At 37.5% G+C, this 11,003-nt stretch overlaps 1 protein-coding gene across 2 annotated transcripts in view; it reads left to right on the top strand.

Moving 5' to 3' along the window:
- Mettl25 (methyltransferase like 25) overlaps window positions 1-11,003 on the top strand; it is a 119,321-nt gene that overhangs the window by 82,738 nt on the left and 25,580 nt on the right. For both annotated transcript variants that reach the window (XM_008852320.3, XM_029555726.1), the window contains one exon: window positions 3,892-3,985. In XM_008852320.3, coding sequence (XP_008850542.1) covers window positions 3,892-3,985 — 94 coding nt within the window. The remainder of the gene's footprint in view (window positions 1-3,891; window positions 3,986-11,003) is intronic.

Consider the following 11,003-nt stretch of genomic DNA (forward strand, 5'->3'; position numbering starts at 1 on the left):
AGAGATCTGAGAGATTGATATTGGGTATCTTTCCCTGATCACTCTTCAACTTCTTTTTTTTTTAAGACAGGTTCTTTCCCTGAACCTGAAGCTGATGATTAGATGAGGCAGCTGGGCCAGTGAGCTTCAGGGATCTGTCTTAACCTTTCCAAGGCTAGGGTTAAAGGCACATGCTGTCATCCCTGTCTTTTGATTTGGGTTCTGGGACCCAATCTGAGGTCCTCATGCTTGCACAGTAGACACTTTAACTAACTGAGCCATCTTCATCTTTGCAGTCCCTTGAACATTTTTTACAGCATGTATTTTTTTAATTATTGCATTTATTTATTTATGAATGTCTGCCATGGCATCTGTGTGGAGCTCTAAGGACAGCCTGAGGGAGTCTGTTCTCCTTCCCCAGTATGAGTCCTGGGGATTGAACTCAGGTCATCAGACTTGGCAGCAAGTGCTTTTACCTACTGAGCCATCTTGCATTCCACCATTGAACACTTTTATATGATGAAGTAAAGATCAAATGAGTAAGAAATTTCACAGGCAGAAGAAACGGCTCAGTAGTTAAGAGTGCTTGATGCCCTTACAGAGGACCAGAGTTCAGTTCCCAGCACCCACATCACAACCACCTGTAACTGCAGCTCCAGGGATCCAGCACCATCTTCTGCCTCCTTGGACACCAGCACACACACGCACACACACACACACATAAGTAATGAAACAAATATTTTTAAATGTTTCAAATATATAAAAAAGAAAAAATGGCATTCAAATTTCTAATCTTACGTATTTTCTGATAGAAAATGTTAGCTAATTAATGAACAGAAAGATTTCTTTTTTTCTTCAAACTTTTCAACATAAATTAAGACAGCAGTGAGTTTGTGATGTCACTAATAAAATTATCAAGGCAGATTTTTAAATACATTGTGTTTCATAATGAAAAAATGAGATTAGCACTAAGTATTTAAGACTATTCAGTGGTTACCTAAGAAGATCCTAATATTACAGAGGATGCTTGTAAAGCTATAGGGAGTGCAAATTATTTACAGCATGCTCTCACTAAACATTACTGAGAAACATAATATGACTCATATTCTATTTTTGAGTAATCTTTTCTTGTCATTTTATGTTCCGTAGTTAAATTTTGAAGTTGAACCTGCCTCTTTTTTCTCTTCCTAACCAACAGCATTCAGTATTTAGCCTTAAAACTGTAGACCCTTTAAATACTGATGGATGATATTCTTTTACTGCAACTACAAAAGAGTGGGGTATACTCTGTATCATAACGTCTCATAGCTGCCTTTTCTTAAGTATGCTGAAAGAGTTCATAGCTTTTCTGTGAGAACATAGCCATGCATGTACTCTGAGAGGTGTCATGAAATATTCCTGCATCTGTTTACTTCAACACAAAGATGACTGATCTGCAGTCTAACAATATTGACTATGAGTCCTGTTTATCCTATGCTGGAGGTAGTATTGATTAAGAGTTAATATCACAGACTCTGACAACAGACACTGGGCAGCTTGCTAACCATCTCTGTACTTAATTTTTATACATTGGGTTAGTAATAAGACCTAGCCACATGGGGTTTTAGGATTAAATGAGTTAAGAAACACTGTATTGTTTGCTTTGCACTTTGCATTGTATTTGCATTGTTCAATAGTTATCACTTTAAGTTGCACCCCTTTGTACAGTTAAGCTTGCTTTTGTTTATCAGACTACAGGAAATAGACCCATTTACTATAGTAATGTATTTCCCTATCATTGTCTAACAGTGTGGTTTGTTTTGATAAGCTAAGAAGTTATTTATTTAATGATTGAATCCACTTGTGGACATCGTACCATGTGCGCCTGTTTTGCTAGATACTGGCAACAGGGCCATGAAACTGTTCTTTAGTTGCGTAGAGTAGTGATCTCGGACACAATTTTAAACATTACATCTTCATCAAAACTTACATACATACACATAAAAAATGTTTGCGATACATTATTTCTCTATGCTAGTGTATAGCTTTTATACTGTGCTCAAAAATGGAATTAAAAGCAAAAAAAATCTAGGAATAAAAATAAGAGTGAGCATCTCTAGTTCTATTCAAGTTATATTTTTGTTCTTGTTAGTGCTAAAGACAAATAATACAGATAAACAAAAGATGTCAAGAAATCTCATATGCAAAAAATCATTGCATAACATACTAATAGTAGTCGTAATCATAATCATGCTTTGAGATTTTGTAAAAAAGTATGTTCTGGAAAGGAAAAGAGAAGGACATAAAATTGAAAATGTTTCTCTTATTTTAAGCAGCCTAAAATATAAAACCCAGGAATCAAATCAGTACCACCTACACTTGCATGCTATCTTCAGCCTGCAGTGGTTAGTATTTACTTGTAAACATCTTACTCTAGTTCTTTTGATCTTTTAAAAAATCAAGGGGCTGAGCTGATAGCTCAGTGGGTAAAAGGGCTCGTTGCACAAACATGAAGACCTGAGTTCAGATTCATAAAAGCACACCTGTAATCCCAGCATCATAGCGCAGGGTGGCAGAGCAAGGGGATCCTTGGTGCTTGTTACCCAGCCAGTCTAGGCAAACAGTGAGCTCCAGGTTCAGTGAGACACTCTGTCTCAAAAAGTAAGGTGAAGAGGAATTGGGTAGCTATCCATAGTCAACATCTGCCTCCACATGCACAAACATGCATGCACCACACACAGACACACACACACACACACAATAATAGAAAAAGAGCCAGGGAGATGGCTCATTGTGTAAAGGTGTTTGCTTTCAAGCCTGACTTGAGTTGATCCCCAGGCATACACAAGACTTGCACATCGAGTCAGCCAAATTCCCAACATGGGTGGGGGAGGGGCTTATGAAATCCTACCCCTAGCTGAGGAGCTATTGGCAATTGATAGATGCTGAGGAAAGAAGTCATTTTCTTCAGGGATGTGGGCCTTGAAAGCCCATGCTCCAGTGATGGCCCTACACCCTTGCACATACTGACAGCACTATGTAGACTCAGCCAGAGTTTAAAAAAACAGCCCATGAAGTTGGGAGAAAAAAGTGGTAGGGGATATAGAGGAGGAGTTGAAAGGGAGGGACTAGGGATTGATTTAATCAGAACAGCATATGCATGTATGACAGTAAAACAATTTATTTTAAAAAGCCTTCAGGTAATAGTTGGAATAAAATTGCTTAACATAGTAAGTAGAATCGAGGCTGCTGTCTCGAAGTCCTGCTGAAGGGATCTCAGATACATTGCAAAGGTACAGGTGGAAGAATATAATGTCTAATTAGCTATCGTGTTTAATATTTATTCTGTCACTAGTAAATAAGACTTTATTTATTGCTTTTGATGCCTTTGGTTTTTACATTATGCCTAACTTGTATCCAAATTGAGATGTCATAGTCTAGCATCATACTATTTAAATTGAAAACTGTTTCATGATACTTTCAAGACATAATGATAAAGTTAGACTCAGGTTGGCTGATAGAACTTGGTCTGTGGTCAGCATGAGGTAGTTGTCTTTGAATAACTGTTCAGTTATTGCCACCATTAGCATTCATTGCAATGAAAGGTACAGTGTAATGTTAAGCCAATAAAACTGTATTTTGTAGAATGGTGGGAACTTTTGAAAGACCAATTCCTTGTTAAAGTGAAGCTTTTAAAGTTTTTTCACATAGCATTGTATCCATGTTGCCCTCCATTGCTGTGTATTCTAAGACTCGGAGGCAGAGCCTGAATATGATGTCACTTATCAAGGGTCACAAAAGGATGACTACATTTTATTGCATCTGGATTTTGTGCCATGTATCTAGAAGACACTGAAAAATATTTCCTTTCTGAATTTAAAACTAATTTAAATTGGAAAAACTGAGAAAAAAAAACTCTGTTTTGTTTTGCAGTGATCGGCATGTTGGTAAAATTTATTCCAAATGTTCTTCCTTTCTGGATTATGTCAAAATGTCTCTAAAGAAGCTTGGATTAGATGAGTCCAAGGTCAGTATTATTTCCACAAGAACTCCTTTAAGGTAGTGAACTTTTGTAATACAAAATAATTTACCTTCTACTTATTTTTACCACCTACAAAAAGTGTAAATTATGTAGAAATCAGACCTCTATTACTTTTATTGTAGTTCATCTTCCCTGTCAGATCTATAGAAGGTTTATTATTGTACACCAACACGTGGAGTCTGTCTTTGGTTTTTTGAGTTAAAGAAATGTGCTATTTCCCTATAAAATAGGGTTAAAAATCAGAAGAAAATTTTAAATGGAAATTAGAAATAAATAATGATTAATTTTAAAATAATTTATTGGCAGTTTTATAATAGTTTAAATTGTAAACAACAAATTCAAAAAGATTTTATATATGAGCATTCTGTAAAGGTGTAACATCACAGCAGATCCAAGCTAATAGAAAGCTGGTTGACAGCTAGTAATATATATTCTTCTGAGAAAAATATAAACTCTCAATATGACTCAAATGAGACAGTAACTGAAATATTAAATCAGACTGATAAAACTCTAGCATATTAAATTGATTATAAATTGAAAAATAATAATATATGTCTTAGTTTTTTATTTTGATTGCTATGATAAGATACCCTGACAAAAGCAATTCAGGGGAGAAAAGATTTCTTTTAGATCACAGCTCCAGATTATAGGTCATGTAGCAGGAAAGTCACAGTGGCAGGAGCTTTAGGGAACTGGTCATATCACATCTGTAATCAGAAACAAAGAGCAGTAAATGCATGCATGCTAGTGCTTAGCTTACATTCTCCACTCTTACACAGTTCAGTACTCTCCTCTGAGGAAGTGGTATCATCCACAGTGGACAAGTCTTCCCACCATAATTAACATAAGATAAACTCCACAGACATGCCCACAGGCCACATTGATCTAGTTCTTCATTGAGATTCTCTTTACATGTGACTCTAGATTGTGTCAAGTTGACAGTTAAAACTAACTATGACAGTATGAAATTATCTGTTTGAAAGAGAAAACTTATACAGACATGATTGCATTGCATCAAAGTTAAAGGGTACCAGCTGTCAATTTTCTCCTTATTTTCTAATTTCTTAAAGCAGCTAGACTAGTAGTGGTTTTTTGTTGTCTCCCTGTTAAATGGCTATAAAAGAGTTAAAGGTTTTAGGAATGATTAAATGAGAAGATATACATAAAAACCCAACATATATACCAAGTAATTGCTAACTGTATGGTACTTTTTTATTTTTAATATTTAAATGTTTTAAAATTCATTTTCATTGTATGTCTGTGAGTATTTTGCCTGCCTGTATGTAAATGCACCTGTTTTGTGCAGTGCCTGAGGAAGCCAGAAGAGGGCATCAGATCCCCTGGACCTGGAGTTACAGACAGCCTCAATGTGGGTGCTGGGCTCAGGTCCACTCAGCCAGTACTCTCAACTGTTGAGCCATCTTTCCAGCTCCCTTTTAAAAATATTTTTATTGATTTGAGAATTTTATACCATACGGGGGGAGAAAGAGGAATGAGAGATAAAGAATGCTTAAGTGGTATTAAAAAGAAATATAGTATTTAATAAGCCTACTGAAAAATACACATATAAATATGAGTCCATGTGTATAGCTGAAGGCTGTATATTAAAATCATAATGTATTGATCATATTCAGATCCCTCCCCTCTCTCCCCTTCTACTACCACCCCTGACTCCTGACTTCATGGTCCTTTTTTTTTTAAAGGCTTATCCACTCTAATTTGTGTTTCCTAAATGCTCTGGGGTGTGAGTCTATCCCTTAGAATCTAGTCAGCCTGTCAGTCATCAAAACAGTAAGGGAAAGCTGACTCTCCCTCTCCCAGATTCTATCATTTGCCAATAGATTCTCAGCTAGGACTGGGGCTTGCTGTCTCCCTCCTCCATTCACACTAGGCCCCTATTGAATTCGAGTGTGCACAGGTCTTGTGCATGCTGTCGTAAGTGCTTTGGGTTCATATGTGCAACTACCCTGCAGTGTCTAGACAACACTTTCCTTGTATTCACCTGCCACCACTGGCTCTTAAAATCTTTCCACCCCCTTTTCCATAATGATTCCTGAGCCTCAGATAGAGAGGTGAGATTTAGGTATCCCATTTAGGGTTGAACACTCCTCAATCTTGTAAACTCTGTGTGTTGATCAGTTGGGGGTCTTTTGTGTTAATTGCCATCCATTGCAAGAAGCTTTTCTGGTGAGAACTGAGAGATGTGCCAGTCAGGCTGAAGTAGCTCACAAGCCTTCATAGTGTGTTATCATTTTGATCTCTGTTTATTCCTAGGAATTATATACTGATATGATTCTCACACATATTTTTTACTTAATAAAAGAAGACTCTCCTACACTTGTGTGAAAGATAGAGTATAGATACAGCTATGTCTTACTTAAACTAAAAGTATACTATCCTTTGCCAAAAACCAAACAGGAAACATAAACAGAAATATTATTTACCCTTCCTTATTACTTTGTCTTCCCAGGTTTGTCATTAGTAGTAACCACAGTAAATGTTCCTCCATACATCTATTAGTATGTAATTAATAGAATATTACTAATGGTTAACATTTACTAAGCGCTTACTATGTGGTAGATAATATGCTAAGGATAATCAATCACATTGTCTCATTTACTCTTCATAAAAACATTTGCAATGACACTTTCTGCTTGGAAATCTGCACTCAATCCCAGAATGTCAAGGGTTAAATAACAACAAAATCCTTAATACTTAAATATTTTAGAGAATGAAATCAATAAGGCAAACCACTGGACCTATCCCCTTAAAACTGGAGTGAGTCAGAGGCAATTCTAGGGAATCACAACTTACAGGAACAAATCTTAAAAATACAACCTCTGTATATCAATGACCACAGTAAGAAAAACTGACAATTTACTGGAGGTTCAGTGTGGGCAGCTGAGAATGGAAAACTGTAGAGGGTCTCACACAGTCCTAAGGAACACCCACACTTTTGTGAGTTTTTTTTAAATATTTTATTTATTTTATGTGTATAAGTGTATTGCCTGCATGTATGTGAGTGCACCTGTGTCATGCAATGCCACGGAGGTCAGAAGAGGGTTCGGATTCCCCTGGAACTGGCATTAAGGGCGGTTCATAGCTGCCATGTGGGTGCTGGGAATCGAACCCGGGTCCTCTGCAAGAGCAGTCAGTGCTCTTAACTGCTGAGCCATCTTTCACGTTTTACCACTGTGAATGAAATCTGGTTCTGGTGAACACTTGAGAAAAATCTCATTCTTCTAGCAAGGAAAGAGGAAGAGTAACTATTCTTAAATAAGTCAGTGCATTCTATTCTTCTTAACAAGGTCTACCTCTAAAGAAACACTATTTAACCAGAGCCTAACCTGCTAGAGTTCTATCATTGCAAATACCCAGCTTTAGTAAACTTTATCAGATCTGTCCCACCCAAGATGAAATCAAGATGCTGAGAAGTACTGGTGAATTTCAGTCCAGAAACAGGCTCAATGATAGACAAAGATGCAGGCCTAAGAGTAGAAAATGCTTCACACCCTACACCTACACCCTCCTCCTTACCTCACACACCACACAGTACTTTTTATAGAGTACAACATGTTTGACCACCAAGAAAAAATTATAAGGCATACTAAAGAGAATAAGCAAAGTTTGAAGATATGAAATCACCATAACCAAATTCAGACATGACAATTGATAGGGAATCATCAACCAGTAACTTCAGGTGGTTAGTATTTTAACCGTTTAAATTGATAAACTAGAGAGCAGACAAGAACAGTTGGACATGTAAGGAAAGAGATTTTAGGAAGTCTACGGTAGAATGAAAAGAAGTTCAAGATCTTCAAAAGTGCTCTAACTGGAAGGATGAATGCTTTTTTGGACTTAGTGCACTGAACATAGCCAAGCAAAGAACCTCTGAGCTTGAGGATATTTGAGTAGAAAACTCATAAAACTAAAATAGAAAATAAACACAGACATAATAGTTTTATCAGAACAAAAACAGAGTAAAAGGAAGCAATAATTGAATTAGTAATAATGGAGATGCCTCCAGGTGGCTGGTTACCAAACCACAGATCCAGAAAACTGGAGACCACCAAGCAGGCAAATAACAAGAGAATACATTGAGATGGATATTTTTCATCAACAGAAAATAAAAAATTTTTAAATGAAGGAAGGTAGAATTAAAGGACATCTTACCTATAGAACAAAGACAAGAACTGCATCCAAGTTCTCAGAAACCTCACAATTAGAAAGTAGAAGGAAATAATTAAAATGTTGAGAGAAAAAAAGCATTGACGTATAATTCTTTAGCCTGTTAAATTATTATTCAAGAAATGAAACAGAAATACTTTTTCAGACAAATAACAATTGAAGGAACTTGTTACCATCAGACCTGCCATGCAAGAACTGTTAAGGTAAGTAATAGATATCAAGTGTAATCTTAGCTCAAGTAACTGGTTTCAGCATTCAAATACCGTATGGATAGATGCTAAAAAACAAAACATTGACTAAATCCAATGATAATTCATGATTTAAAAAAAAAAATCAGCCAGGTGTTGTGGTGCATGCCTTTAATCCCAGCACTCAGGAGGCAGAGGCAGATGGATTTCTGTAAAATCCAGGCCAAGCTGGTCTCCATAGCATCTGGGGATACATTGAGACCATGTCACAAAAAAAGCCTCAGTAAACTACAAAACTTTTTCAACTTGGTGGAAGATAGCTACAAAAACCCTACATGTAACAAGACCTATAATGTGAGAAATGCAAAACTTTCCCAGTAATGAGAAACAAAGCAGGAAGGTCTTTTCTCCATGCTTTTCAACAATCATAATTATTGGCTAATGTAATAAGAGGAGAAAAGGAAAAGAAAGGTACACTCATTGAGAAGAAAAAAAGAAAACTGTCCTGGTTCAAGGTGGCATGGTCATCTCCATAAAAATTCTGAAGAAATAATAAACAATTGGAAATCATAAATTAAAGCAAGGTTGTGAAAGACAGCAGTGGACTTTTCTCTAAGAGCCTTCCTCAGTCTTCGCACTGTTTGGTGTTTGAATCATTCCTTGTGAGGAGGCTCTAGGACTTTTAGCAGCATCTCTGGCCTTTGTCCACTAGATGTCAGCAGTAGCATGATTAAAATAATTGAAACAAACCCTCTCTAAACGTTGATCAAATGGCCCCAAATTGAGAACCACTGATTTTGAGCATTTGTCGCCTTCATGATTCCATCTGCAGCTATCTCTCAGTCCTGTCCCACACCCATGTTTTAAACATTGTCATTTTCCACCAAGTAATGATTACAATCACATTGTTCTTACATTTTGAAGACTTTCTATTCAAAATGTCCCTTTCTTTGACCCCTTTTGGATGGTTAAAATCTCCTGCGAGTGGTGTTTATTAACTGCTTCATAAAACCTGGGTATATTTTTAAAAGCATGCTTACCATTCTCCAGGAAAGCTAAGCTTGCATCTGTAAACACACCACCGAAAACAATAAATGATGGCACAGTACCAACTACCTTGTGGCAAATAACAGGATTTCCTTTTTGCAGGCTGAATAGGATTTTTTATTTGTGTGTGTGTGTGTGTGTGTGTGCACTTGCACACATATGCCTCACCTTTATTATCCATCCATCAGTGAAAAAATAAGTTGTTAACATATCTTGACTGTTACGAATAAAGCTACAGTTAGCATGAGAGGATAGATATTTTTCCAAGGTTATGTTTTCATTTCCTTTGTATATATGCCCAGAAAGGTTGCAGAGTCTCAGATCTTGATGACTAAACCCCAAATAAGTACTTTTCATTGCCTCCCAATTTTATCTGTTAAGCCTTTATCACATTGCAATGTAAACTTGATTCCTACAACTACACCTGAATTGCTCATAGTATCTCATGGAAGTCCTGTGCCTTAGTGACAATGCTCAGTGAACTTCTACTGTACCCTGCTTCATCAGCTACATGCAGCCTGATGCTCTATAGAACAACATGAGACGCCCCACTGGAGACTGATGAAAGCAGATATGAATAAAGAATGAACCCGAGGTCAAATCCTAATCTGTTCTCTCTTGTGGATCTCTCTTTCCCTTTTCACACAGCTTAACCCTTTGTTCAGTTGGCCAAACTATTTAGAATCTTGCTACTCAAGAGTGCAATACGTGCCGGGGTGCTAGTGCACACCTTTAATCCCAGCACTCAGGAGGCAGAGGCAGGTGGATCTCTATGAGATTGAGGCTAGCTGGGACTACAGGGAGACCTTGTCTCTAAAAAATGCGGGTGGGGCGGGGGAGAAATATGCTTCAGTGGATGAACCCACACTGAAGGACATTTGGGAACACAGACTCTATAGGCCATATATATATATATAAAATACAGTACATTAAATTGGGTGGAGAATAGTATCAGGGGTGTGGATAAGAGGGGGAAATCTAAATATGATCAAAATATATTCTGTGAAAATCACAAAAATTCAATTAATAAATGAAAAACATTATAGAAAGCTGTATGTTAGAGCTAGAGAGATGGCTCAGCAGTTAAAAGCACTGACTGCTCCTGCAGATGACCAAGGTTAAATTCTCAGCACCCACATGATTGCTAACAACCATCTGTAAATCCAGTTCCAGGAGAATCCATGCCTTCTTCTGATCTCTGCAGGCATCATACAACATACAGGCAGACAATACACTCGTACACTTAGAAATGAATAAAATATTGTTTTAAAAATAATTTTTTTTGTCTTTTTGAGACATGGTCTCCCTTTAGCTCCAGCAGGCCTGGAACTCACCATGTAGACCAGGCTGGCCTTGATCTCACAGAGAGCTTCCTGCCTCTGCCTCCCAAGGGCTGTGCCACCACACCCAGCAAAAAATGAAATAATTTTTAGCCGGGTGTGGTGGAGCATGCCTGTAGTCCCAGCACTTGGGAGGCAGAGGCAGGCGGATCTCTGTGAGCTCAAGGCCAGCCTGGTCTACATAGTGAGTTCCAGGACAGCTGGGGCTACAGGGAGACCCTGTCTCAAAAGACCAAAAAA

The sequence above is a fragment of the Nannospalax galili genome, unplaced genomic scaffold (assembly GCF_000622305.1).
Source record: "Nannospalax galili isolate Female #2095 unplaced genomic scaffold, S.galili_v1.0 scaffold390, whole genome shotgun sequence".
NCBI classification, from domain to species: Eukaryota; Metazoa; Chordata; class Mammalia; order Rodentia; family Spalacidae; genus Nannospalax; species Nannospalax galili.